The sequence below is a fragment of the Scatophagus argus genome, chromosome 19 (assembly GCF_020382885.2).
Source record: "Scatophagus argus isolate fScaArg1 chromosome 19, fScaArg1.pri, whole genome shotgun sequence".
Classification (NCBI taxonomy): domain Eukaryota; kingdom Metazoa; phylum Chordata; class Actinopteri; family Scatophagidae; genus Scatophagus; species Scatophagus argus.
In genome coordinates this window covers 8203905-8231169 of record NC_058511.1, presented here as the reverse complement: position 1 = coordinate 8231169, position 27265 = coordinate 8203905, and the positions used below count along the sequence as shown (strand labels likewise).

At 41.6% G+C, this 27265-nt stretch overlaps 1 protein-coding gene across 1 annotated transcript in view; it reads right to left on the bottom strand.

Annotated features, from left to right (window-relative positions):
* syne1a (spectrin repeat containing, nuclear envelope 1a) overlaps window positions 1-27265 on the bottom strand; it is a 130786-nt gene that overhangs the window by 97731 nt on the left and 5790 nt on the right. Inside the window, exons 3-10 of the mRNA XM_046374139.1 lie at window positions 24406-25011; window positions 10901-10962; window positions 6014-6109; window positions 5240-5323; window positions 2803-2895; window positions 1452-1633; window positions 1131-1327; window positions 540-652 (exon numbers count right to left, since the gene is read on the bottom strand). Of these exons, the coding sequence (XP_046230095.1) occupies window positions 540-652; window positions 1131-1327; window positions 1452-1633; window positions 2803-2895; window positions 5240-5323; window positions 6014-6109; window positions 10901-10962; window positions 24406-24472 (894 nt within the window). The 5' untranslated portion in view covers window positions 24473-25011. The remainder of the gene's footprint in view (window positions 1-539; window positions 653-1130; window positions 1328-1451; window positions 1634-2802; window positions 2896-5239; window positions 5324-6013; window positions 6110-10900; window positions 10963-24405; window positions 25012-27265) is intronic.

The window sequence follows — 27265 nt, the reverse complement described above, 5'->3', positions numbered from 1 at the left end:
GCGAGGCGCAACACCATGCTGTGGGACAGAGGCCAGCACAACAACCACAGGAAAGCAGTCACCACACAAAAACACCACAGAAAGACAAGGAGAGACAAGAGAGTAGAGAGATGTGCAAAAAAGGAAAATAGGCACAAAATAGGCAAGACACCACCAGAAAGTGTAATTACTGTTTGTTTTAAGCTACTTTCGCTGGCAGACAGGTGGTTGTATCAGAACATTTTAGAAAACATCAAGTACACTTTAAAATAAGGGAATTTTCCTGTGGTTGCTCTGACCTTTACTGTATGTGGCCATGAAGAAGCATCTCCCACCTCACTCTTACATAGGTTAAAGCAAGCAACAAACAGTATTTACAAAGCTCCAGCTGTGCACATTTCACTTCAACACTAATTAAACAAAGAGAAAACGCCATTAATGTATATGACACGGCTGACGTTTGACTCATTAACTGTGACAGAAAGTGAAAGACAACAAGCACACGGGATGCATAAAGAGAGAACTCAATGAAGACTGAGATAAATCTGACAGCTGGTTACCTCTTCTTCTTGCTGGCCGTCTGAGTCGCTCTGCTTTCGGTTGGGGTGATGCTTCAGGAACTGGGCTACGTATGTCATAATGGATTTCTCATCTGGCTTATCTACATCAACATCTGAGGAAGGAACCACATGCATGTAATGAGGATTTATATCAAGATGAAGCTAGCTGATAATTCTTCAACAGTTTCTCTCACAGAGGAAAGTGAATGGAATAAATAAGAATGCATTTGACTCACATCCCTTCAAAAACTGGCACCTTAAACAACCTTCAGCACTTCTGATCAGTGTTCAAGTTTTTGTTTGGAGGTTCCACCATGCTGAATCTCATGGCCTAATGGACCTTAATTATGCTGATGTCAAGCTTGATTTGTCAGGGTTCATTGTGAAGGGCAGGCGTGAAGGGGCACAGATGGTGTTTGGAAGTGACACTGAAGTGCACATCTGATGCTCTGATAGATGCCCATGATTGTGTTTCAGTATTTCAGGTGACTGTAGAATTAATTTGAACCTTTGATGCTATAGATATGTTGTTATTGCGACCTGTCCAGTTCTCATCAAGTATCAAAAAATGGCATAGAAAATGTCCTTTACCTTCTGGATCCAGAAGTTGTGGAATGCCCAGCTCTCTCTCAGCCAATAAGAAGGCTTCCTGCAGATTTTCTCGATTGGGCTTCCTCCATACATGCTCCATGTCAACTATATTGGGCCGAAGGGCATGGATAACTGCAAAAAATGCTAACCCCGTACGCCAGCTGGGACCAAAGTCCTTCACCTCAATTCCCAGACGTCTAGAAAGACAGCAATGCCAAAGCAGTCAAAAAAGACCATTATTTTTCACTGAGAATAGTGTGGTACGTCTTACATACTGTGTTTTGAAGAAACAGTTAGCAGTTAGTAAGGGAGGCTACATACTTGGTGGCTGTGTGCTGGACCCATCTTAGCAGGGCCTTTCTGGCTCCGCCCTGCACAGGTGGGAGGGGTTTTCTTTTGACAGGTGGGCTGGTGGTCTCAGTGCTGCTGGTGGAGCTGTCCAGTGAGGAGGTGCTGCTGGACAAGGCCTGAAGTGTTGGTATGCTGCTGGTCAGCTCCTCAATCTGAAAAGAATCAGTCCAACATGCAAGAATTACTTTTCTAACCGCTGCTTATCAGTAACAATGCCGGCCTGAAGATAATTAAGTTTAATAATTGTGAATGTTATTACTTGTATAAATGCATTTGTGTTTGCTGATGCAGCTGAAGACTTTCAGTAATAAATAAAATTTATGGAAGACCTGTTTCTTGCTGATCATGATTAACCTTTATTCATCAAAGTGGTGGTCCATTGAGCAGACTAACACTGGAGCACTTGGGGATGGAAAGTCGTATTTTAAGGCAACTCAGTAACAGGTTGCAGAGGAGAACATTTGCTTTTCACTTTCCAATGTACTAGCTTAATCTTAAAGTACATTTATGTTTTATATTTTCATTGAGTTTTTGTGCAATTGAAAATGGTTATCCATATGTAATGCATTTTAGTAGACTGCATTATCCACTATGTGAATGACTTTTGACAACTTAAACTTCACACTAGCAGGCTGGCAACTTGTTGAAGATTTATTGCTAGGCACACATAATCTACTCAGTTTCTCCTCTCTACTGTCTGTTGCTCACAACTCAGAAAATCCATAAACATCACTGTGAAATGAAATACATCAACGGTGTCAGCGAGTGAACGAGTAAATTTCCCACTGTTGGACATCTCCTTTGATATCCTTATGCATGTAATATTGTGATTAAGTTCCTGTTGTGAATCTCTGAAGTGCCTGAGGCAGCAACTGCTTGTTTTCAGTAGTGATGCTTGAGAAGACTGATTTTCTTAAATTTCTGTATAGACTAAATTGCTTGGCTTTATGCTTGTTAGAAAAAAGATACAAGATATTTAAAGCCTGCCAGTCTGAAACACTAAACTGAAAGATGTGTTGCCTTCATAGATGCCTTACCTCGACTCAAATGCGATGGGTGATACTCAGTTGCTGTTTTACTTTCATCTGGACCTAACTATATTTTATCTTAACATACTTTCAAAACAAACTTTGAGTACTTTGTTTTTAGAAACATGAAATACATAACACCCGCATTCTGCCTGCATTTTGACCAACAAAAAACATCTTTACAAAAAAAAAACAAAAACCAAAAATCAATATTTTGATTTATGTACATTGCTTTTGCTAATCTGATAGGAAATCCTATGGAATTTATGCAAATTAACAAAAGGCTATGTTACCTGGAAATAAAGGATGATGGTCCACATCAACCCCAATACAATCGACGGCCGTCCATCAACAATATCTGTGGAGTTGATGTTCACGAGCTTGATCTGTGTCAAAACACATTGGCCAGTATTTCAATATCTCAGAACAGGAGTTATAACAAGAGATCACTATCAATTCCAGTTTCTCTGCTGAAGGTTCACTATAATCTTACATGTGTGGATTAAGTACACAAAATGTTTCTCAGTCTGTAAACTCTGTCTCTGACATTTGTTTACACAAAATGAACAATATACAACATGAGCATAATCCTCAGCACACCAGGATACAGATAATCCTGACCATATATTATTCCATGTCCTGAACAAACAAGTGCTGTTAACATCATGAATACTGACCGGAGATCCTCTGTAGGCAGACTGGAGGGCACATAAGAAAAGGAGAAGAAGAAGAAGAAAGGAGAGACATACAGTGCAGTTAGAGATACTCTGGATGTGTTTGATTGAAAGGGGTTCCTCATTGACTGTGAGGTAGCAGATACTGTAGCATCTCTGAGATAACTTGAGCATTTGACTGAGAGGAGAGATCTATCACCACTACACAGGCAGCAGGGATTAAATCCAGCAGAGAAAGACAGAGTGAGAGAGAGAGAAAGTGATATAAGGGGAGAGAGATGCAAAGAGAAGAGCAATAAAAGGGAGAAAGAGCGAGCCGTGTACTGATATGATGAAGTATTCCGTATTATCGCACAGAGGGTTATATTACTGAGATGCTACAGCACAACAGGTCATCATATGGTAATATATGCCACTCCATATGGGAGAACAAGCATGGAGGAAGAGATCTGGGGCAGGCCAGGGCAGCACAGGGAAGCGTGGGATAGCGGCTGATAAGACTACATGCAATACACAGTCTGATATTAGAAAACACAGCGGGGTCGACCCGGCAAGGCGACAGAGCAGTGTGAAGTTGAAGTGGTTAATGGAAGTGTTTTGCATTGTGACAACACACGGCAGCAAATAGAACCCAGATGACCATACGGTAGCAGCTGCATTGGTACCAGCAGTGTGCAGGTAAACAGTTTAGTTAATGTTATTCAAATTATTGGCCAAAGTTCACTCAAGTCATTTATAAAGTAATTTATAAACCACCATTGGCTGGTTTGAGTTTCTCAAAGGTAAGGATCTGGTGCTTTTCTTTGTTGCATATACAGTGAAAATCTTGAGTTTTGGACCTTCAGTCAGAAAAAGCAAGCTATTTAAAGACATCACATTGGGCTCTAGGAAATTGTGATGGGGATTTTCCACTATTTTCTGACATTTTTGGTGGTTAAACAAATGAGTAGATGAATTAACAAAATGTACACATTCACCAATAGAAAATAACACAAAAAAAACACATTCACCAAGAAAATAATTGTTAGTAACACATCTAGTTCACAGTGCAGCAACAGATATTCAATAGTTTACAAGAATGACTGATGAAATGGTAAAAATCCTAATTACCACTGCACACTAGTATTTTCTATGACACAGACACAACAGAGAAACATGTATCGGACATAAAGCCATTGAACCTCAAAAGTAAAATGTAAATACAGTCTAGATATACATCAGGTTTACATGCAAAGCATATTTATATTTAATTTCCCACAAACACAGATTTATGCACAGACGCATACAGTACAGCAGAGTGCCCACTGACGTCTCATCTCCAGTCCGCAGATTACTGGTGTGGGATTTACGGTTTTAACCCTGTCACACTTGAGGAAGACAAATCAATGTCCCAGCAGACACCAGCTCATACTTATGGCTTTATTTATGTATATCCAAGGACGAGCTTGGTGAGGCTTTCGGGAGTGTTTTACTAATCTCGCAGAGAGTCAGATGATGCAGTTAGATGATTACATCCAAAATCACACTGAGGGTTTTTGGATGTAATTCTGTCAGTGAAGCTCAGAAAAGAAAGTGGAAACCATGTTGTTGTTTTTTCATCTTAAATGAGGACAACAGACGGAGGAAGGAAAACTGGAAAGTACTAATATCATAAAGTGCAAGACGTGTGGGTGTTCAGCGAGTATGATGGATCGGTTAAAGTGATAGAATTAGTAAAGTAATAGTCCAATTACTACATTTTCTTTGATCTTTTCCATCATCTATATGCAGCCAAACTAATAAATGAATGCCAAAATGTGAAAAAGTCAACAAAAATGTAGCCTGTGTTTTTCTTCTGAAAATATCTGAAGGGATGTGGGGGAAAAAAAGAGCATATTTGTTTCAGGATAAATGAGGGATGTAGGAACGCAGAGCGAGTAAGAGGCGGGGACGAAGGGGGAAGAGGTCAGACAAGGTCAGGATTCAATGTTCGTACCCACAAGGCAGCAGCTGAGCAGGGAGCGCAGCAGGAGGGGTAAAACAGAGGAGAAGGAAAAAAAAAAACATGAACTCTTACCTTCCTACCCTCAAGGAAGTTGAGAGCTGTACCAATGTTGGCGACCCAGTGGATCCTCTTTAGCTTCTTGCCCTGCTCACATGGCTAGAAGGAATAAGGAGAACAATGGTGAGGGGGAAGAAAGAATAACAGAAACAGAATGAGACAGAAATGGATAGTGTCTGCAAAATAAAACATCACAAGTGAAAAGAATTTATTTGGCTATAGCACAAGAGTGGAAATCACATTGGTACAGTACAGACATTATCAGCAAACAAAAACGCTGTTAAAAAAAAGAAGAAATGAGAAAACAACAAATAAAGTAAGCAAGACAGCAAAGTCCAATCAGAGCTGTTTGATTATAAACACCTGGATCAATAGGAGATAGAAGATAGACCTGAGGCAATATTGGTCAAGCAAAAATCCTTAAGATGTCTGTGTGTGTGTGTGTTTGTGAACTATGATCTGTCCTTGTTAATCTGGGCTTTTCTATTCAATCCAAACATCCTAATAAAAGCCGATCAATAAGCATTTCCATCTGACCGTAACTCATTTCACATGCACTGCATTAAGTCTGTGGCTCTTCTGAAATTTCTCAAAGACATTTCGTAGCAGCAGCACCAACTGTTATTATTAAACAAACAATTACAAATGAGTGAATCTGTCTGTTACTTGACCAGCCTGATCCTTGTCATGTCGGCTCAAGTTAAAATTTAATCCAGAAAGATCAGAGGATGTGAAATGTTTGAAGTCAGCGGCCAAATCACATGCTGTAGAACTGGCCATGAGACTCACCAGCTTTTGTCCGGACAGGACTTCCAGCAGGGCCAGCAGCATCACACCATCCTTGATGTCCTCGAACAGATCTGTCACCACCATAGGCGGGACATGCTATTTGACAAAAAAAAGTGCACCCCTAAGCCTTTATTGTTGACTTCAGTCTTTTCAAATAATATGCTATCAAGCATACAAAGGAGATGATGAAATGCCTGGGGGAATGGCAGAAGTTTGGGCTTTTGACATTGAAAACTAATTGATGACTATGGCCTCAAGGTAAATAAAATAATTCGAAACAGAACAACGATGTGATGTGAGAGATGACAGAGACATTTTTAAACAGGTGCCTGGGCACAATCGGTTACATAAACTCACAGTTTACCTAAACATTGCATGCCGGAAACTCACACAAAGCTTTCTTGGAATGCAAAAACCTGAGATTTAAGCCTTAATAGCTTTTGAAATAAACATGAAACTATGAGGCAAGAGGTGCTTTTTTCTGAACATTATCCCACTCTAAGTGGTGCAGCGCATAAAGAAATCAATATACAATGAATGTATTACACTGTAAAATGTTAATTTCAACGTGTGAAACATGGATAAAGGAAATCCTCATGAAAAATGTTCTTGAAGCCTCAAAAGAATTTGGCTGTGCCAAATATTAGTGACAGCTAGAGTCAGCCATAAGCAGAGGTTCAGCCGGCTCTGAATGGGGTCTTCAAATCCTAAAATATGCTGATGATTTCAAACTGTATCTCTGCCATTGACTTCCTTCTGACCTGACACAGACTTCCAGACTTAGGGAAATCCACATATCTCTGTTTCTTGCCGGCGCCACATCAAGGATTTCTCTTAAAGCACAGTCACATGCTGGGGCTGAGGAGAGGTTTAGAGGGAGGGGGGCATTCAGACGAGCGAGCCATTCACAGGGAGATTAGCAGCAAACAGAGTGAGGGAGAAAGAGACTTGAGGAGAGGCAGAAACAGACGTGTGCATGAGTGTGTTTGCATTAACACGTGCAAGTGGAGTGTGTGTGTGTGTGTGTGTGTGTGTGTGTGTGTGTGTGTGTGTGTGTGTGTGTGTGGTGCGAGAGAAAGCATCTATCCGCCAACATCATGGATAAGCAAGAGGGCTATAATTGAGTAGAAAGAGTGGCAGTGAGAAAAATGATAGAAGCCAAAGAGAGTGGGGACACTAACCTCTCGTCTTTCAAAATTAATTAGCAAATACAGTAGCTCTTCTCCCTAATTCCACTTCTAATGTCATTTCATGGCTTGGATATTAGAATACACAGACAGCACTTGTGTCCCTATCATAAAGTGACAGAAGAAACAGTTACAAAGAGCCCTTCAAACGCATAAATTATGCCATGAGCTAATTGAAGTTAAATTTACCTATTTGTTCATTATAATCCTAAAGCTAATGAGGAAATTTCTGACTAATTACAAAATAAGAAAGTCATATCCATTTCCTCTGCTCAGCCGCATGAGCTAAAAAAAAATAAATAAATCAAGGGCTTAATGAGCTAATTACATACGAGTGTCTGGGCCATAATTGATTGTGAGCAGAGGAGTTTCGAGATGTGCGTCTGTCTGTGCTCTCATGTTATTCCCCTGGTACACTTGACTCATTGGATTCCAAAAGATCAACAGCACAGAAGACAGTGGGAGAAGCAGAAACAAAAAGGAGACTGAAGGGTTTCATTTTGAATTGCAATACATCCAACTGACATCAGATACCTACTGTTCAAATCGACTGAAGGTAAAACTACTTGCAAGCTTCCAGGCAGGCATAATGTAATTGTAATGTGTAAAAGCAACCACATGAATAACTTTGACTTTACTACATTACACATTATATACATGCATACATTATACTGACGCAAAATCCCACATTTAGTGTGTGGGGAGTATATCATCCACCCACACCCCCCCAACTAACCCATTACAGAAGGAAGGGGGTGGGTGGATGAGAGCACGGAGCTTCACTTTACTGCTGCTGTAATCTCTAAGAACACTTGGTTCAGTGATTGCTGTACTAAAGCTGTTTGCGTGGAAAATGCCTGCACGGCAATGAGACCTCCGCTGCTCATACCGGCCACTCTGTAATTAAGCTTCAACCTTCTCAGAAAGGATTTGTCAAAATGGAAACTTGGGGCCCTCTCACTGAATTCACTCCAGTTACTCTGACACAGTGCAGGGTGCAACTCTGAAGCCCGATGATTGCTGGAGAACCCAAATTATACCATTCAAATTAAAATTCAGAGACAAGCAATATTCTCCACAACGCTATATGTGTAATTGTAGGTTCTAAACAACATCATCCTCAATTTAAAAAACCTGCGAAAAGTACTGCTCTCCTACAGTTTGGTCTTTAACTTGTGACTTAATCTGGTGAACTACTCACAGTAATGAGAGTCATTAATCTTCTGTATAAATTACCGGCTCCAATACATCTTCTAATAGAAATTCTTTGTCAGAGCTCATAAGACTTCTTTTGTTGTACTTGTGGAGTGGAAAAGTAAGGGGGAGGGGAGTGATAGTGAAAGGAAGCCCTCATGCCATGTCTCAACTCACCTAACGATTAATCACATACCTTTAGGTGCCGAATTAAAGACCTGTGATAACTGGTGTGGCCTAATCATCTGCACAGCCAAGGGCATGATCTATCCTTCTGAGAGCAAAGCTAAACCAAGTGTTAAAGCTTCTCCTCAGTCTTTATCCTCCTGTCTCTCTCACATTTTTACTTTCTTTTTGTGCCTGATGTGCCTGTGTAAATGGCTCTTTGAAGAGCTTTTACAGATGCGAGACAAGTCCATAAAATGCCATCTCATCTCTCCTAGTCTATAGAATAACATTTTCAAGAAATGCACCTCCTTATTACAAGAGATCCACTGCAGAGGCTTAATTGACTTTTACCCCTTACTCATCAAAAAGGTCTCAGAACATTTGCCAGGCTGCAACAACGGCTGAGACATTTTTGAAGACAAATATTGGCCAATCAGTGTCACTATGGCAACGTCAGGCATCAGGCAAAAGGGTAAGCAGTTTCATGATGGGCGAGGAGGAGAGCAACTAATTTGATCATGTAGGTAGAGAGAGAGAGAGAAAAGCATGGGGAACAAACACTGTTATCTCTTCCGGTGGAAGACTGATTAGCTGAACAGATTCATTTGCGTGAATTTAAATTAAATTTTAATGAAATAAAATTCCAGCATTTTCATGAAGCCAGTATACTGGAGCTTATGTTCAGTTTCAGACATGTTTTCCACCAGACTGTGGTGCTTAAGTTTACTTAAAAGAATAGTTAAACATTTGGGGAATGAGCCTATTTGCTTTCTTGCTATTTGATGAGAAAACTGATGCCCCTGTAACGTCTGTATAGTAAATATCTAGTTGAGACCAGCAGATGGTTTGTTTAGGTTAGCTTAAATACATGAAACAGTAAGAAACAGCTAGCCTGGCTCAGTTTGAAGGAAACACTTTATAGCCTAACCATGTTAGCTCCATCCACAGAAAAACAAAAAAAATTGACAAGTTGTAGTTTTACATATGTTGGACTATTTCTTGGCATGGAGAACCTCCCAGTGTAGACTCCAGGAAATTATCACTCCCGGACAAGATGTTTTAGGCACATAACCTCCCACAAACAGCAAACTGACATTTCTACACTTATGTTTTTGTCTGGATTAAATATAATGTAATATAATATAATGTGCTAAATAAGAATTAAGAGGGCTTTCACTCTCTATTTTAAGTCGCTATGCTAAGCTATGCTGCTGGATCCATCTACATATTTATAATGGAGATGTGAGAATGGTGACATTCTTTACATCTAACTCTCAAGACAGCAAATAAGTGTATTTACCAAAATGTCCTTTATACTTTTTAATCAGACTTATTGGGAACCCCTGTCCTTGGTATCATTGTTGTCTTCATCACTCAAATCCCAGCATCTTCAACAACAATGAAAACCTACATTAAAATTATTTATTTATTAAACTACGTGCTTGCCTCGAACAAACTAAAAACTAAAGGTATTTAAGTATTGGGCTGTGTGTAATTTTCTGCTGGCATGGACGCAAGACGTGATATTTAATACTTGGTTGAGGTTTATTCCCTCTAGATTACTTTTCAGATGAATTTTCTGCTCCACGTCACAGTGGTTCAAGGCCTCCACAGCTGTCCTAATCAAATAGGAATCTTGAGAGGAGCGTTGCAGATTGAAATAACACTTAATTGTGTCGCGCTGTGCCATATTTGCCTTGTCCACCCATTCCTGACACACTGTTCAAGCAGTAATGGGTAAAACTAAGGAGCCTAATGCAGTATAATGCAATAATTACATGCATGTGATGGCCCTTCAGCAAACAGCTGCATCAAGTGTAATTGTTTAGAATAAGTTACAGACATGCAATGTCAAAGCTCATTGAGGAGCTAAATGAAGGGCAGTTTTTAAATAAAATGTCCTATCCGGAACAATCTAAATTGCTCCATTCTGAGATAAAGACCTTATTGGTTACTAAATCTTAAATTACTGACAGTAGCTTGCAGAAAAAAAGATCTGTGGTGTATTAAATGCTGTAATATTAAAGTGATAATTAGAGTGAGAGTAAATCCTTGCTACAAGCTATATGAGATTGGATGAATAAAAAGGACTATGAAAGGCATGCAAGGAAGATCGACTGTGTGTGTGGTCTGGCACAGTCAATCCCATGACCAGCTCCAGTGTGTTTTGGAAATGGAGCAAACATCACATGGAGTATGGAAGAAAAAAAAAAGCAACTGGAAGTGAAAAAACAATGAGATGGCGAAGTTGTCAATCCCCAAACACCAGCACCAGTGCTTGTGTAAAGGGACAACACAATGCTGGCAGTAGCAGTGGGAATCAACCAGACTCTCTTACCTTTGCCAAGTGGGAATTGATCCATTTTGTGAATGTCCTTTTCTGCACTGCCTCCTGCTCATCTGTAAATCAGAGCCCAGAGCGTCACTATCAGTCACATGCCATAATAAACAAAGAAGGGATTAAAACTCAATCGTCTTATTGTTTATTGTTATGAAAGTTGATTGGGTTTGCAGAGCTGGATGGTGACTGTAATTCACTTTGATATTATCACTTTCAGTCTGATGTGTCTGAACACAGTCGCATCAAATCATACCTTACGCTGATGAAATATGAGAAGGCGTTTGACATTTAAAGACGGCATTTTCACTAGCTGGATTCCCCTCAGTGTCGAGAAAAAAAAATCCTGCTCTCAAAAATGCCCTTTGGATGATAGAAGGGCAGTGGTTCTTACTATGTGATGACACATATCTCTGCCATGATCTATAAGAGGGTTTTGTTCATTTCTGACCACAGTTCAAGCAAGCAGTCTGTTGCTATAATACCGTAGCAGTGCAATAACAACTCCACGTAAAGCCAACCTTAACCTAAATGTGTGGATATCCCAACATATAGCAAAGGACACTGTTTGTGGTGTCTACAGCAAGTCGGCCAATTTAGCAAAGGCACAATCAATAGCACAGATGTCTGCTGACGATGTCCCCTAAAAAGGCTCTTAACTTAAATGAATAAGAGACGTAAATCAAGCCTTGTCTAGCACATGTGCACAAGCAAACATACAGCACATATACAAACTTGCACACACAGGCAAACAACAGTATTGAAATAGTTTAAGTAAATGTGCTGCAAGCTTTTTGTAACCAACCAATGCCTCCCTGTTGTAATTTATCATTCCTGATTCCCTTCTGACAGCAGAATTCATCGTTGCTTGCAGCCCGTGCAATAACAACAGGGACTTCTGCGAGGGTTGCTCCTGTAATCCATCCATCCATCCATTTTCTATACCGTTTATCCGTCAGGGTCGCAGGGGAGCTGGAGCCTATCCCAGCTGACTACGGGCGAGAGGAGGGGTACAACCTGGACTGGTCGCCAGTCATTCGCAGGGCCTGCTCCTGTAATCTACAAATTTAAGTGCCACTGTCACATACACCCCATTATAATGTAAACAAAATATATATATATATATATATATATATATATATATATATATATATATATATATATATATATATATATATATATATATATATATATATAGTCTCTGTGGAACTCTAGGACTCTAAGGATCCAATCTTGTACAGTGACTGGCACATGTGATAATGTTTTTTTTTTTCTCACATCTGTGCGTTATCAGTGAGAGAGAACATCTGACACAGTGCTTTCCTCTACCTTAATGAAATATGCTGACGGTTTGATTACATTCAAGATGGTTAGTGTGTCACTAGGTGCTGTGGCAGATGCGAACAGTAAGGGGTGTGTGTGTGTGTGTGTGCATCAGAGAGTCAGGGAGGGAGTTGTTCATACATAATGCAGATACATTCACACATAGTCATACGTGCCACTGAGCAGGTGCCCGTTCTATGAATTAATCTTATGATTGGGTCCAGGAGTAATCAAATATTGATGGGTGGTAATATTGGATGAGAATGAGAAAAATTTAGCCCGCTCATCCTAGAGCAGGAACATACAGGCAGAGCATGTCTGCATGAGCGCAGTGCCAGCCTCTCAGTCTCAGGGACGAGGTGACTTTGAACTATGCGCACACACAGTCACACTTAACCACACACACACACACACACACACATTCTTTCAATATCATAAAGGGAAACAGCCATCCTCCACAACCAAGCCTTGCAGCAGCGTTTTACACACTTGATTGCCTTCTCTGCTAGCGCTGGTCTGTATCATCATTAGTCTCATCCGCAGTTCCCACTTTGACCCCCCACAGTGAGGATGACCTTAATGAAATATCATCAAAATCTAGTTGCTGTCTCACAGGCTGTGTCTACTCATGAGCAAACAGAAAATACTGGTACATGGACATGTACATGAACAAACTCAAATGCAATCAAATTATAAAGCAACCAATCTGAGCAATTCAGTTTTGTTCATTTCTCCATAAGACAGTTATTGTGACAGAAACCAAATGCAAAGAAATATTATTTTAATATCTAATCTAATCTAATCTAATCTAATGTATCACACAATGAAACAGACAGACAGAATGCTGAATGCATGACATCCAAGTACGGGGGGGAGCAGACAGGCGGACCACCACCGGGTCAAACAAAGAGATAAGAAATCAAACATTTTGACAGCTTTCCCGCTGTGCTGTGACACATGCAGTCAGCTGGTACTTGTCTGCTGGGTATGCTTGTTTCACCTGCTGTAGGCTCAGAGCTCAGTAACCTCCACACGCACAGACAGAGACGCACTCTGCCGAGGTGGAAACGCCCCCTCTCTAATTTCTCCCCGTTTCGCTTAACGTGCCCCACACCACAGCCCAAACAAATCATCTCTGCAGAAAGAATTTAATACAGAAACTACGCAGCTAAATGCACACACTCACATACAGTAAGCATATATGGCTCATACTGCAGTGCCACGCTAAATCACACACACAAGGCATACTCTTAACACACAAATGCAAATGTACACACACACTGCATACTTTCTTTTTCTCACACTATCCATCTCAGTGGGAGACACACCTTTATACACACATTGTCCTACTTACCACGGAGGTAGTGATAGAACCCTGTCACCAGGTTGAGGGATGTTTTCTTTTTCGGGGAGCCTTCACCTCCTGCTCGTCGTGCCATCTTGTACCCGAGACTACGAATTGATTCCCACCGGTTTTCATGGGGATGTTGAGAGGACATCCAAGGCAACCTCAGGGAGAGGCTACACTTGCCCTTGCTCCTGCCCTTGCTGCCTTTCCTCCTTTTTGGGGGGAGGCGTCTTTAAAGAGCTCCCTGGAGCACTGGACCTCCCGAGAAGACAACGGTGAAACTGTTGCTCTGAGGCAAAGTGGAACTGCTGTTCTCCTCTTGTCTTTAACGTCTTGCTGTCCTCTCTGCCCTGTCCTGCAGTAACAGGCTGCAGACTCAGTCAGACTCAGTGCTTTTCCTGCCTGTTAAGCAGCTTGGGAGTGTGATGTGAGTGTACGCCTGGTGCAAAGACTGTTTGTGTGTGTGTCTATGTGTGTGTGTGTCTATGAGAGTGACAGCAGCGTAGTCCGGGCTTGTCTCAGCATCAATCTATCCTGCTTAGTCTCTCTCTCTCTCTCTCTGTCTCTCTCTCTCTCTCTCCCCCTCTGAAACACTCTCTACGTCGGTCTTTCCCTCCCACGTTTTCTCTCTTGCTCTCTTTTAATTTCTCACTGTGGGCTGCGGGAACAATCCACTTCCCTCCACTGGCCAGCCAATCAGAGTGCGTGGGAATGAGTGATGTCACAGCAGCCCTGTCCTGATGTGGAGAGGGAGAAGTGGGGAGGGTGGTGGGTGGGTTGAAGGGGACCGTTTAGCAGGTTAGGAGGTGTGACATGGGAGCTAGCTCTACTCTGCCAGCCGCTCTCACACACTCACACACACACACACACACATGCAAATGCTCTAACACAGGACTGGGACCGACGTGCAGGAATTCCCCATGTATTGCTGGCACTATGACACCCCTCCACTCTTTCTCTCTCTCTCATCGACAGATACCATGCGGTGCGCTGAGGCTTGCAGCTTTCTACTCTATAGAGCCTGCAGGGGAGCAGACTATCACTGGCAATGGTCCTGTCTGATCTGCTACTGTATGCCCTTCAAAAGGAAGCCGCTTTCATCTCAGCCACAGTCACATACAGTACATCTGTCTGTCTGTTTTCTCAAGGGGAGGGAGTGCTGAATAGAACACAATACAACAGAGGTGAATAAAATATCTGAAGTTAGGTTTGGTGTACGCAGCAAAGCCAGAGTTTAAAGTGTCTATAGATGATATAAGCAAGTCCAGAACAAAGGAAACAATGTTAAGTGTGTTTTGACCTTTCACTCAGAATGTGCAGTCTGTATTGCAGTATAACGTAAATTACTGACTGTAAAACTTAAGCTTTAAACCAGACGAAAAACAAACAACACTGCAGACAATAGCGGTATTGTTCATCCAGTTATTGTGTATTCAGCACATAAAGAGACACTCACACCGCAAGGGCTACTACAGCTGATACAAGATCAGAAGCCACCCTGTGTGTTATGGAGGCAAAATGACGCCGACCCCCTCCACTGCCGCAATAAAATTAGTACAGAAACATTCAAATAAAAAAATGTGACAGTGTGATGACCTCTTTGCCTTTTCACCAACAAATTTGTATCTCCATCTGACCTGTGTTTTCCTTTACTCAGTCTAATTTCCTCATATTTCGTCCACCAAATTCTCTAACACACAAACACACGAAGGCTCTGCCAATATTAAAAGCAATGTGCTCTTCTTTGAAACTGTATTCAGGGAGTTTCCAGGAGCAAGCAATATTAATGCAGAATAGCCTAGTGTGTCTTATATCAGCCTTAAAGATGAAAGGACCATTCATCATTTGTGTGATTTTCCCTTTTGTTCTTTGGGTGCCCCTATAAGGGATTTTAATTATGAAAGTCATCAATAACCAATGGCAGCTGTCATCCGCTATCTGTCTGCTGATAATCACACCGCTGACACTCCTCCCTTTTAACAGCCCTGAAACTGGCCATCACAGAGTCTCCGTGAGCCTGTTCCACAGACCTGCCTTTGAAACCAGAGTCAGTCAGAGTGTTTTACATTTCTGCATATACCGTATGATTCCTGTGTATGTGCCTGAGTGTGTGCATGTGGGTATTCAAAGAAATATTCCTGCAATCCTGCTTTTCATATTTACATATACATTGCCTTTACTCGGGCACACCAGACTAGAAAAGCCTAATTTTATTCCAGCAGAAAAGAGAACCCAGTGGGACATTCACATTACACACACTCACAATCCCTACTCAATAATATTACTGCAGATGAAAATCCTTCAGCTCAAGCAAGACAAAAAGACAAAAATCTATTGTTCTTTACATACTGCTGTTTGTGCAGCCCACACAATATCAATGCTGTTAATAATGGAACAGTGTATATTGACCGCTGAGTTGTTTCTATTTATATTAGTCTGTCTGCCAAGTTAAAGGTGTTGTCTGATAAAGGATTCCTGAAGAGCTTTACTTCAGTTTAGAAGTGAGAAGGAACTATCCAAGGTGCTGAACCTGTCAATAAGATAAGATAAGACGAGGATTCTTTGAGTCTGACAGTGATTTTAGTTCAGTGCAGTAAATGTGAAAGGAAGCAGCAGGAAATCAAGACCAATTACAGCCATGCTGGAAGTCAAAATAGTCTTTTAACACACAAAATGTCTGTTTTCACTGGTATGTGTTAGAGAATTCTTTCGCAGTTAATGCGAATGCCGAACTTCCCTGGAGAGCTAAACTGTTTAGAAAAACAACCCCGGGACAAAATCAAAACAAGATGGTGAGGATTCATGGGACTTATTAGATTTCACCATGGGAGTTGAAAGAACTGAGCAGGTGCACGCACACATTTGTGTTTGCACATGCATGCACGCACACACACACACACACACACAGTAAGATAACCTGAATGGAAACAGAATCATTTTCATGTGAACTGTATGTGCAAGAATAAACCAACAGACTCCTTTAGGCTGCAAACCTCAAGAGTGTTCAGTCTCTCCAAGAGGGAATGGGGGAGGGAGGCTTGGTGGGTTAAAACAGACTGCACCTCAGCTGGTCTGGATCCCTAATGGAGCCCCTGGCAGCCCTACAAAACACCAGATCCTTCTCTGGGGTTGAGGAGGTTGGACATGGGTCAGTGCCCAGCGCTTGCACAGGTACGTCTGCGGGGTGAAAGGCTTCCTGAGGAGAGGAGGAACAGCCTCTTTTCAGCCATTAAAGGAAAAACAAACGGCCTCCTAGAGGGTGGAACAACTCTGCTTCTACTCGTATTGTAATCTGTTCACCCTGAGGATATTTGGGTTTGCTTTCTGAGCAGCCCAGACTTCTTATTTAGCCTTGTGAGGAAAGTGTAGAGACACAGCGCCACCTAGAGGATAAGCAAAGCTTTACAGATGTGAAGCTCTCTGTTCAAAGCCTGATCTGAGGAAGAATTGAGCAGAGAGAAGAAACAAGAAAAGACAGGACAGGAAAAATGGACAAGCTCAGCCTTTAAATTCAGTCAGCCTCTCAGATGACCCTGCTCTCCACTTGAGCATCTCTGATCTCTCCTAATCTATTAATGACCCCACAGCTCACCAGCCATGATTATAGTCAGTCAGATATGGACAAGCACTCCACACATACTGTACAAGGTTACACGCCCCACTGGACAGTTTTAATTTAGTAATGCATTCATTCAATTATATCATCTTAATATTATTCAACCTGGTGGATATTTATATTCAAAGAATAGTACCGTACCATGGAAGTATGTGTAGCTCTAGTGAGAGTCACAGTGATGCTATACTGGAGCCTTTTAAATTTCTCTAGTGAAAACACATTTTCTTCTGCAGTACAACATTAATGGAACATCTCTGTTAAAGCTATCATGCACTAAATGGATGGCTTTGTTGTGTACTAGAGAGGTACCCCGTAATTGCTCTCTACTGCACACACAAATAGACACATTCACAAACACACACTGCCAGCACACGCGTGCGCACACACACACATTCGTAATCCATATACACACAAAGTGATTTAACAGGTTTTGGTAGCTTCTCTGCCCCTCTTCTCCTCCCAATAGCTTCTTTATCCACTTCCTGATTCCAGCTCATCTCTTTCACCCCAACAATTCCTAATTTAAAAAACCCTTCTCTGCACTTCCGCTGGAGTACTTTAGCCCTAACACTCAATAACACCCTCTATCACACCCTCAGCAACTCCTCTCAACCCTCACATGCCCATTCAGCCTCTCCATTCGCCATCCCACTTCATTTACAGCACATTTTTACCAGTCCCAACATAAGTGCTGAGACGGAAGTCCAAATGCCAGCCCATTAGCATAGCTAATTACATTTCAGTAATAATGACACCACATTAAAGAGAGTAAGAAGGGGGGAACAAGTCAAAGTGATTATCAAAACAACCCCTTTCCTCTTTCAAGTACCATCACTCCCTTTTCAGCACCAGATGTGCAGAGAAGCCACTTTGTCGTTAACAAAAATGTCCAAATATCAGTGTTCATTAAAGCCAGGCCACTGATACAGTAATTTGAGCAATTTCAGCACCTGCTCTACAGATACACATGTACACACACAAAAGCAATGAAGTAGATGAGCATGCCAGCGAATTAAAGTGAAAAATGTCAAAAGTATTTATTATGTAAAAAGAGACAAACTGAAAATTTTGCAATAAAAACTAAAAAAGAAAGAAAGAAAGAAAGAAATATAACATAATCACACAGGATTAAAAATATCATTTCAATTATTACTTGATTCATTTCTGATAGGGATGCTGCAGAAAATCAAATACTATTCTGTGTTGTTACACTGGACCGTATTGGATTTGAGCTACAATCTTCTTCCTGCTTTTGAAGGTCTCCATTATCAGGTAAATACATTCAGCTGAACAAAACCACATTTTAATACCATACACAAACAGACTGAACATGCGGCTAATACAAAGCATCTATTCCGCTGGAGGCACCGGGGGTCATATCAATGGCACTAAGAGCATTAGAAAGACTCATTTTGGCTTTGGATGTTTCTCTGCTGCTCTCTCTACAAATGTGGCTGTGATGATTTTGTGTGTGTATGTGTGTGTTTGTGCCTGTGTGATGCTCTGAGTGTGTGGGAGTGCAGGAGTGGGTCAGACAGTCTAAGCTCTTTATCCAGGTTCAGAGGCCCGCTCGCACATTACAGGGACAAGTAAAGCGAAAGGACTGGCGTCAGCACACTAAATAAATCACTGTGGCCGGAGCAGTAAATTCAGTTATAAGTCTCATCTTTGCTGTCAAATAAAGATACCGACTGGAACTGAGCCAGAATCATCTCCAAAATCCTGTCGCACATGTCGCACACAACCACTTGAGTGTATTTGTGCTTATCCAGCTGGGGCCATTTTCTGTGTTACCAAGAGCGAATCTAAACCACTTCTTGCAACCTGCTGTTATATGCCTTTTGTTTCTTCCTGAGTACAACCACCTGTCCAGTTAGGAATGCTATTCGGTAAAAGTATTATTCATTTCCTTCAAATTTCCTAAACATCACCGGAACGCACCGTTTTTTTTCTTGCTGAACATTGCTGAATTATTAAAAGCAGGAAAACAGCATCTGTTATGTCAGGTTGTTGTGTTGTGTTTGTGTCTGAGGCGGGAAACCTCAGAATGAGGAAGGGCCTTTGGGCATAGAAGTCAGCATGCAACACGACAGGAAAGGTAAATGAAAAGGTAAATGAAAAGGGATGATGGACCCCATCCCTCTAGGAACATGGGGACCCAGTCATTGAATCCAGGATGCGTAAACAGCGACACTACAGCAGAAACAGCTGAGAAAGTGCCTGATTTTGCATGGACATATACAAAATAAGCTGGCTTTTATAAATAGGATGAAACAAGTGAGGAAAGGTTCAGACAAGCTCAGGAGTACTCCGAATGTTAATATGCTTTTCTGAAAAAGACAGATTATTTGAAAATATCTGCTGCTGTGATAAACCCAACTGATCAGGTGCTTCAAACAGATTAAAATGAAAACTTTGAATTACTTATTTCACCACTAACTCAGGTATACTGAAATCCTCGCACACATCTGGCCAGCTGACCTCTCGGAGGTCACAGCGCCACAATCTGACCTCTATTTAAAAAACGCCATGTGCTAAATGGACGGCCAGGGGCAGAATTTTCCACCATCCAATCACAATGTGACAGGCGGAAAAAAAGGGACAGAGGTGTCTGTGGGTGAAAGATAAGAGCACGCATGAGACTCAGAGTATTGCAGACAGAGGCTGAATGTGTCTTGGGGTCACAAGCTCAGGTGTCAGGATTTTATCTGTGAGGACATTGTTCTGTACGTCCATCAAAACTATCTGATGCCTCAATCTGACAGACAGAATCAGAGACGTCATAGAAATACTGAAGGAACTGTATCATAGAATCAGTGTGGCCTAAAGCTGCAATTTGGTTCCACATTGAATGTAATCAACAGCACTATGTATTGCAAGATCCTGTAAGCACTCCTTTGATTACATCTGTACAGGAGCTTTGTGCTGCCAGATTCATTAAATGCTGCTTGTGTTACATAACATTTTAGGCAATCTTTGTGAAGTTCAACTAGATCTACAGATGCTGTCAATTTCTTCCCTCCCGGTTTAAACCAATTACAAAACCGACATCCATGTTTGACATTTCGCTTCACTCATCGAATGTTGGAATACACTCTGACCTTCATGAAGGTGGGATCTTTGAAAGAGGATTTTAGAGTAGATGAGGGCTGGCCCACCCTCCATATTGCCTGGGTGGGACCCCCAGTGACCTAATCTTGTGATATGTCATTCAAACCCTCACTGACTGTCAGGTTAAAAGAGATTATAATCTGATCTGCAACAGAAGCTGTTGCTGGGAAACTAGCATGACCTATAAACAAATACCTTTTTGTATAGCTACTACCACACACACGCACGCAAGCACACACCATTTTATAAAACATAATGTTCTGTTACAGGAGCAGAAGCTGAACCAGGCAAGGCCAGTTAGCCCACTGGGTGAAAAAAAACCTGTCGTGCGACTTGCACCGAGTCACAACCACAGTCTGGAAAGACATCGAGAAGAAGCAGCAGAGTAAATAACACCTGCTGCAGCTCTAGCCCACACTTCTGATCTTATAACAGAGTTATGGCTCCCTGTTACTGGTCTGGTGGCCTTGAAGACTTATTCTGTGTCCATTTAACCACCCGGCTAAACTGCTGACTCCCGCTGGTATGATGGAGGGGGAAGAAAAGATGCATCACAGCTATTTTTAACACCAAGCGTTTGTTTCTGTGTCTGAGTGTGAGTGCGGCCACATGTGTGTGTGAAGCCGCGGTATCCAGTGCCGCAGACGATAAATGGCGGTGTCAGAACTAAACAGGAGGCTGGCATGGCTCAAGGTGACCGTCTGCTCGGGCCTTCCTTGGCTACGGCCGAACCATAATGTCGCCCCCTGGCAACAGGATGTCACCCTGGCCCTGTGCCAACCTGAGGATCTGTGCCAGTCCCACTAGCAATGTGGAGCTTAAAAACTGGTGTGTGTGCTCTCTCTGTTGCACTCTCTCTCTCTCTCTCTCCTCCTGCTTCTCCAGTCTTTTTTCTTGCTTTTCCCACTGCCCCTCTCATCCCTATTTCATCTATCCAATACTCTCAGTGTGGCACTCATGTTTTCCAGATGTGCTGACCTCTGTTGCCCTTGCCCTTTACTCTTGCCTTCACCTTTCTTCCTGCTCAGCATCCTCCCTAGCCAAACGGACATTAGCAGGCACTGAACCACGCTTGCAGAATTTCCTTAAATGCAGTCACTATGCCTAACATACCACATACAGCAAAGCCAGAACTGAATGAGAAACGAAATCTGCTGCAACCTTCTTCTGTATTATCTGATCACGGGCAAATTGGCAGTGCAGGGTTACATGCAACCTACACAACAAAAAAAATTCAAGCAGGTGTTCCAAACAAAATAAGACTTAAACTTCTCCACATGGTAGGCAAGCAGACGGTGAAACCCAGAAGTGTAGGCGAGAATGTATGCTGCTGCGGCCCATGACGGCGAAAACAGGTGAGAAATTGAAATAGGAAGAACAGTGCATAGCTTTTCTCATTAATGAGAGACAACAAACAGGCAAATTCCGCAGCATATGGAGGAGTTCAGGCTGGGAGGTGTTCAAAGCAGTCTCGTCGTTCTCTGCCATATGGTGTCACTAATTGCTGTTTTTTCGCTGTGACAGAGAGGTACACCAAAAGAGACGGTTGAAAGGAGAAAAACACAGACCCAAAACTGGGGCAAAAGTTTTGATTGTCTTGATGTTACACTGAGCGGTGACTAACAGCTTCCAAATTGAGCCTGAAGGGAGTATAGCTTTTTCATGGTATCTGGTGATTTGTGGAACGTGGCTAATTTGAGAATGCTGTCCTCTCTTGAGAGGAGGAATAAAACATGTTAATCTATTCAGGCTTTAAAAGACAGTCACACAATGGTATTAGATTACCTATATTTGCCTCTAAGGGGGTGAGATTACAATCAAGTTTTCCCACAAAACATGCGAACATAACATCAATATAGCGGATTTCTGAACAATCATCCCACTGGAGAGACGGGATTACTGCAACCCTGAGAAATGAGAAGCAAGCTACTCTGAACAAAGATGGCACTGATTTCATTTCGAGTTGTCATTTGAGACCAAGCTTGTGACTACCTACAGAAACACTGCATGCTACCAAACATGTGTTCACGTTATGTTCCACTTACGCTATGGGCCGTTTCATGTGCAGACTAATGAAAACAGAAGTGTTCCTGTTTGATTGTTACAAAACATCTTGATGATATCATCACAGGTCTCTCGTCTCCCAGGAGATGGATGGGAACCAGAACACATCAAATAAAATGTCATGTCAAATTAGATCAAATAAGCTAATGTGATCATGCATGCAGAGGAGAACATATATAGCATAAAGATCCATTTACACACAGCCTTAAAGTATATTTCTTCTCAAGACCACAAGCAGAAGACTACCCGTGTAATTCAGTAGCCATTAAGATGTGTCTCTGTGGTTGGAGCATGTGGCTATGTGAAGGCAGCATTGTTCCCACAAAACCCTCGGTCCATCCTTCTGTGAGGATAACAACAGCAACAAGGCTCTCTAAAATGTTTACATGCCACAAGACATCAACAATAAAGCAACTGTTGGTCACCTGTGTAGACACACCCTCAACCACAGCACCCAATCAGGAGAATATTTGAGGAACAAGCCACACAAAACTGCAACTATTTACAGGTCATGCCATTTACTGCCTTGTAATGTGAAATGTGACTTCCTACCTGCAAGCTGTGGACTTGCTGCAATCTGTGTGTTCTCTATAGAAATTCCAGCATATTTAGTGTTGATAATTATACAAAATAGGAATGTCTCCTTGTTGTCATTTTCCTTTTTTTTTCCTTTTTTTCTTTTAATTTGTGAATTTTATCTTCCTGCATAAATCACAGGACAATTTCACAGCAATCCAATGTGATAATGTGTTTAATTCTCACTGAATATGTATTAATACATCAATCTGTCCTTGCAGTGGAGAGACAGCTTAAGGGGAAGCTTCTAAAATTAGATCAAGTGGAGTACAATCGGGATTCAAAGTGTGCACCCACACCTGCACACAGTGATGCAGAGAAGCCACGTGGCTGGTGATGCTGTTCTCAGCTTTCACAGAAACTGCCACCTCAGAAGCCACACAGGGGGCTGCCATATTGGATCTCAGCTCTGGTGTCACCTGACTTTCCTGCTACTTTGTGAGTGTCATCAATCTGATCCTGTCAGTGAGGGATGCTGTTTTACAACTCGTAGATACACTGTTTTGGTGGTGCAGCCTTGTAACATAGTGCCGGTACAAAAAAGCTATGCCCACATTTTTTGACAGCTAGGAAGGACAAGACCGAATAAATGCAGAAGTGATATAAGATAAGAAAGCCTAAATTACTTATTTTAAAGTGCCAAGGGTTAAAAAGAATAAATTTGATGGCTGTAATTCATATCAAAGTTATATTACTGTCCACAATAAGACAGAGCTGCTACTACAGGAGAGATAAGAGGGAGGAAGAGACTTCATCATGTCAGCTTCTCCGGGGATTAGCTTTGCTATTGTCTGCTTCCCTGCCTATCCACATACAAACACATGCACATCCTGCACTGTGTTTGTGCACATATACGCACGCACACACATGGCAAACATGGAGAGAGCATGAGCACACATAAGCACAGACAGTAAATACATACAAAAACAATGCAATAATGCAACCTCTCACACACTGGCTCACTTAATCTCATTTGCTTTGGCGGTTTCTTTCCACGAAAAAGGAAAAAAACAAGCATGTTTCTGGAAGTAAATCTGCTGTTCTGCATGGCTAAATGTGCAGCTGCATGCTTCTCCATCTCTGTTCTCCGTCACAAGGAAAAAAATCCACACAAAGTAAACCAAACTAAAGAAATGATAACAACTGAATGTTAGACAAAACATAAATGATTATAACCTAGTAATGTACAATGTACCTGAGCACAGCATACTATAACACTGCAATATCCCATTCAGTTCTGTGCTACCCACAGCACACATATACAAGCCACATGAACTTGACTTCCAACACTGCACAGATAGGACTTAGGCAGTCATGAGCACAAAGGATAAGATGCCTGTTAAACATTTGTTTGGAGTAACATTAAGCTCACACAGTTCTGCTGTGTCATGCCAAGCACTAGGTCACCTCTAAAAATGCTGCCAGCCAAAGTGGAGCAGTGTAAGTGAGTAAGCACTTTACACCTACCTTGCAGCTTCTGCATCACGTTGGATATATCCCGAGCAGAGTGTCCATAGTGCCTGGGTGATGCCATGCTGCTCTCCTGAGGTCACCAAAGTCACGTCCCAAATCCTGTGCGTCACCCAGGCGAGGCTGTCATGCCGTGATCAGGACTCAGATCAGGGCTTCAGTAGTTTTGCTTTTCACACTGACTGCAGTGCATTACGACTGAAGCGGTTCACTGTTGCTGCGTCTCTCTTTTCGAGTCATCACTGTTGCAGTGGCAGTCTGCAATCCTCACACTCTGTGAAGCTCCTCCCCTGATGACGATGATGTAAGTGCATACTGCATGTGTATAGTGTATGTGTACGCTTGCCTCGCCTGAGCCTTCTGCTTCTGCAGACAGGAACAGCTTCTTGGTCTGCATTCACTGCCACCTGCTGTCCAATCAAAAGAGATGACTTCTCTTTGAGACATTAGGACCAATAATGTGACCAATAATCGGGCTATTTTTTTATACCTACTGGTTCGTCTGTAAGAGTTGTGTGTGTGTGTGTGTGTGTGTGCGTTAGACATGTGAAAGTGGGAGAGAAAATGTCAGTGTGTGTCAGCAAGTGGCAAAGTGATAGAGACCTACAAAGAGGAAAGAGAGGAGAACAGAATTAGCTACGACAAATCTCACCTCCGATGGCAAAAATACATTTCTTACTTGATGTGAATTTAAAAAAAGCAGGCATCCGAGCTATATTAGAGGTAAAATCCTTTAACATAGTCATTCCTAAAATGTACTAAACAGCTGAAATCATGCATTTAAGAGTAAAGTAAAACAGCTGTAGCTCATAAATTGCCCTATTGTCCTAAAAGTCACCATACATGCTCTTATGATGTACTACGGGTTACTACATTATTAACTGCTTATTGAGCAGCGCCAGGATTTATCTCATGACATCATCATTTCTGCCTGCCCTACTGCTGCTAGGGTTAAAGGTTGATTTGTTCCAATTCACAAATCAAAACCTGGACAACTTCTCTGAAAAAATAATATGAATTTTATACAAAAGGGGATTTTTTCCATTGAAATAAAATGGGAAGACACAGCTGGAAAAGAGATACGAGATATCAGTGATACGAGTAAACAGTCAATCAAAACACATCCCTGCCAATAAACCATCTCCCCAAAACACTGTATCAAAGACATGCTACTGCACAGTGGATCAATGCCACTCTTTAAAATGCAGGAGGGAGGTGTGATGAACCACTAGGCTCTGAGCACTTATCGCAATGTGTAATCCCATTAGATAAGTCCTTTCATCATCATCTCAGGAGGGCTCTTAAAAAAAAAGCAGAAAGAGGAGCTACACCGTTCCGGCCAAAGCCTCATTCAACAAAGTAAGCGATAGAAGAGTGGCCAGGAAAATATAAAAGCTGAGAAATTGTGAATTGACTGCAGATCCTCAGCTCAGTTCTGGAATCAGACTGAATAAAGGCACAGATGCAGCACATGTCGACAGTTTTGTGCAATCTGCTTCATTTTTTCTTCATTTATGCAATAGCTTTATGCTGATAAGCATAAAGGCACTGGGAAGGCACAGGAGAACGAGAGTAAGTTTGTGAGTGTGAATAGACAGAACAGCATAACACCTGTCCACAATCTATTGGGTCTATTTAGTCCAGATTTCTAAATCCCTTGATTATGTATGCTCCCTTTTGAAGCTCTGATGTGTACCGTTTGTCTGCAGTGACTGAGTAAGCATGATGTTTACTCTGGGAAAAAAAAAATACTCTTAGCCAAAATGATGTGGAGGCAGGATATTTCAGATTTAGAAATTGTTGAACATGACACACTCTCATGCCCAAAAGCAGACAAATGTGTTTATAGGGTATTTTTGGCAAAATACACCAAGTAACTTCTATATCTGAATCTCTCCATAATGTCAGTAAGAATGCTCCAAAGATGCTGTATACAGGGCAAAAATCATAATTCAAATTATATGACTAACCTACAGCATCTGTAATTTCAAAGTCAGGGCAAACCAATTACCTTGGTAATTTAACCTCAACCCACTCAATAACAACAAAATCGTCAATTCATGCTCATTAATGTACATCTAAATCTTAACTGTTTTGTCTAAATCTTAACTATTTTTTGTTATTTACAGTTATCAGTATTTAGCTCTTTGATGTGCCAGTGCGATACATTGTGGGATTTAGTGGGATTGGCCAGCTCTTCCGCAGCAGGGACGCACTGCTGATTCCTACACTTTTACGCAGCTCGGCTCGGGGTGACCTCTACCGTCCATAGCCCTCCCGGACTAAACAGATTCAGCATAGAGAGAGAGAGAGAGAGAGAGCAGGCATTGCTGCAGCAGAGGGGAGCAGAAAGCAGAGACAAAACATAAGGGTCAAAAGGAAATCTTCCTACAGTGGCCAAACCAATCCCCATTAAGATCCGTTTTCCTTATCTAATCACTGCAAGAGCAGAGAACTGGAACCAAGACCGCCAGGGGGGGTAATCTCTTTCATACACAGTCAGCAGTTTTTTAAAATCTCATTATAAAGTTTGTTGTCCACCTGCATGTGAAAATCAACATAATGCCAAAGAGAGAAATACTGTTCTGCAACTCTATTTCATGTACTGATAAACTATCTGTCCAAACAAACCCGTTCAGTATTGAATCTGATTTTTCCTTTAACATAGGGAACAAATTATTATAGTTACAAAAGATATTATACTGATGTTTGCAGCCCAATGTGTACCAAAGTTAAGATAAGATAAAAGTTAAGATTAAGATAAAATTTAAAATATGTGATTTAAATCTCAACAAGTTTCTGCTCAGTAAACACACTGTTCAGAAGAGCAGTTTTCACGTTAAATGTGAGATGTTAC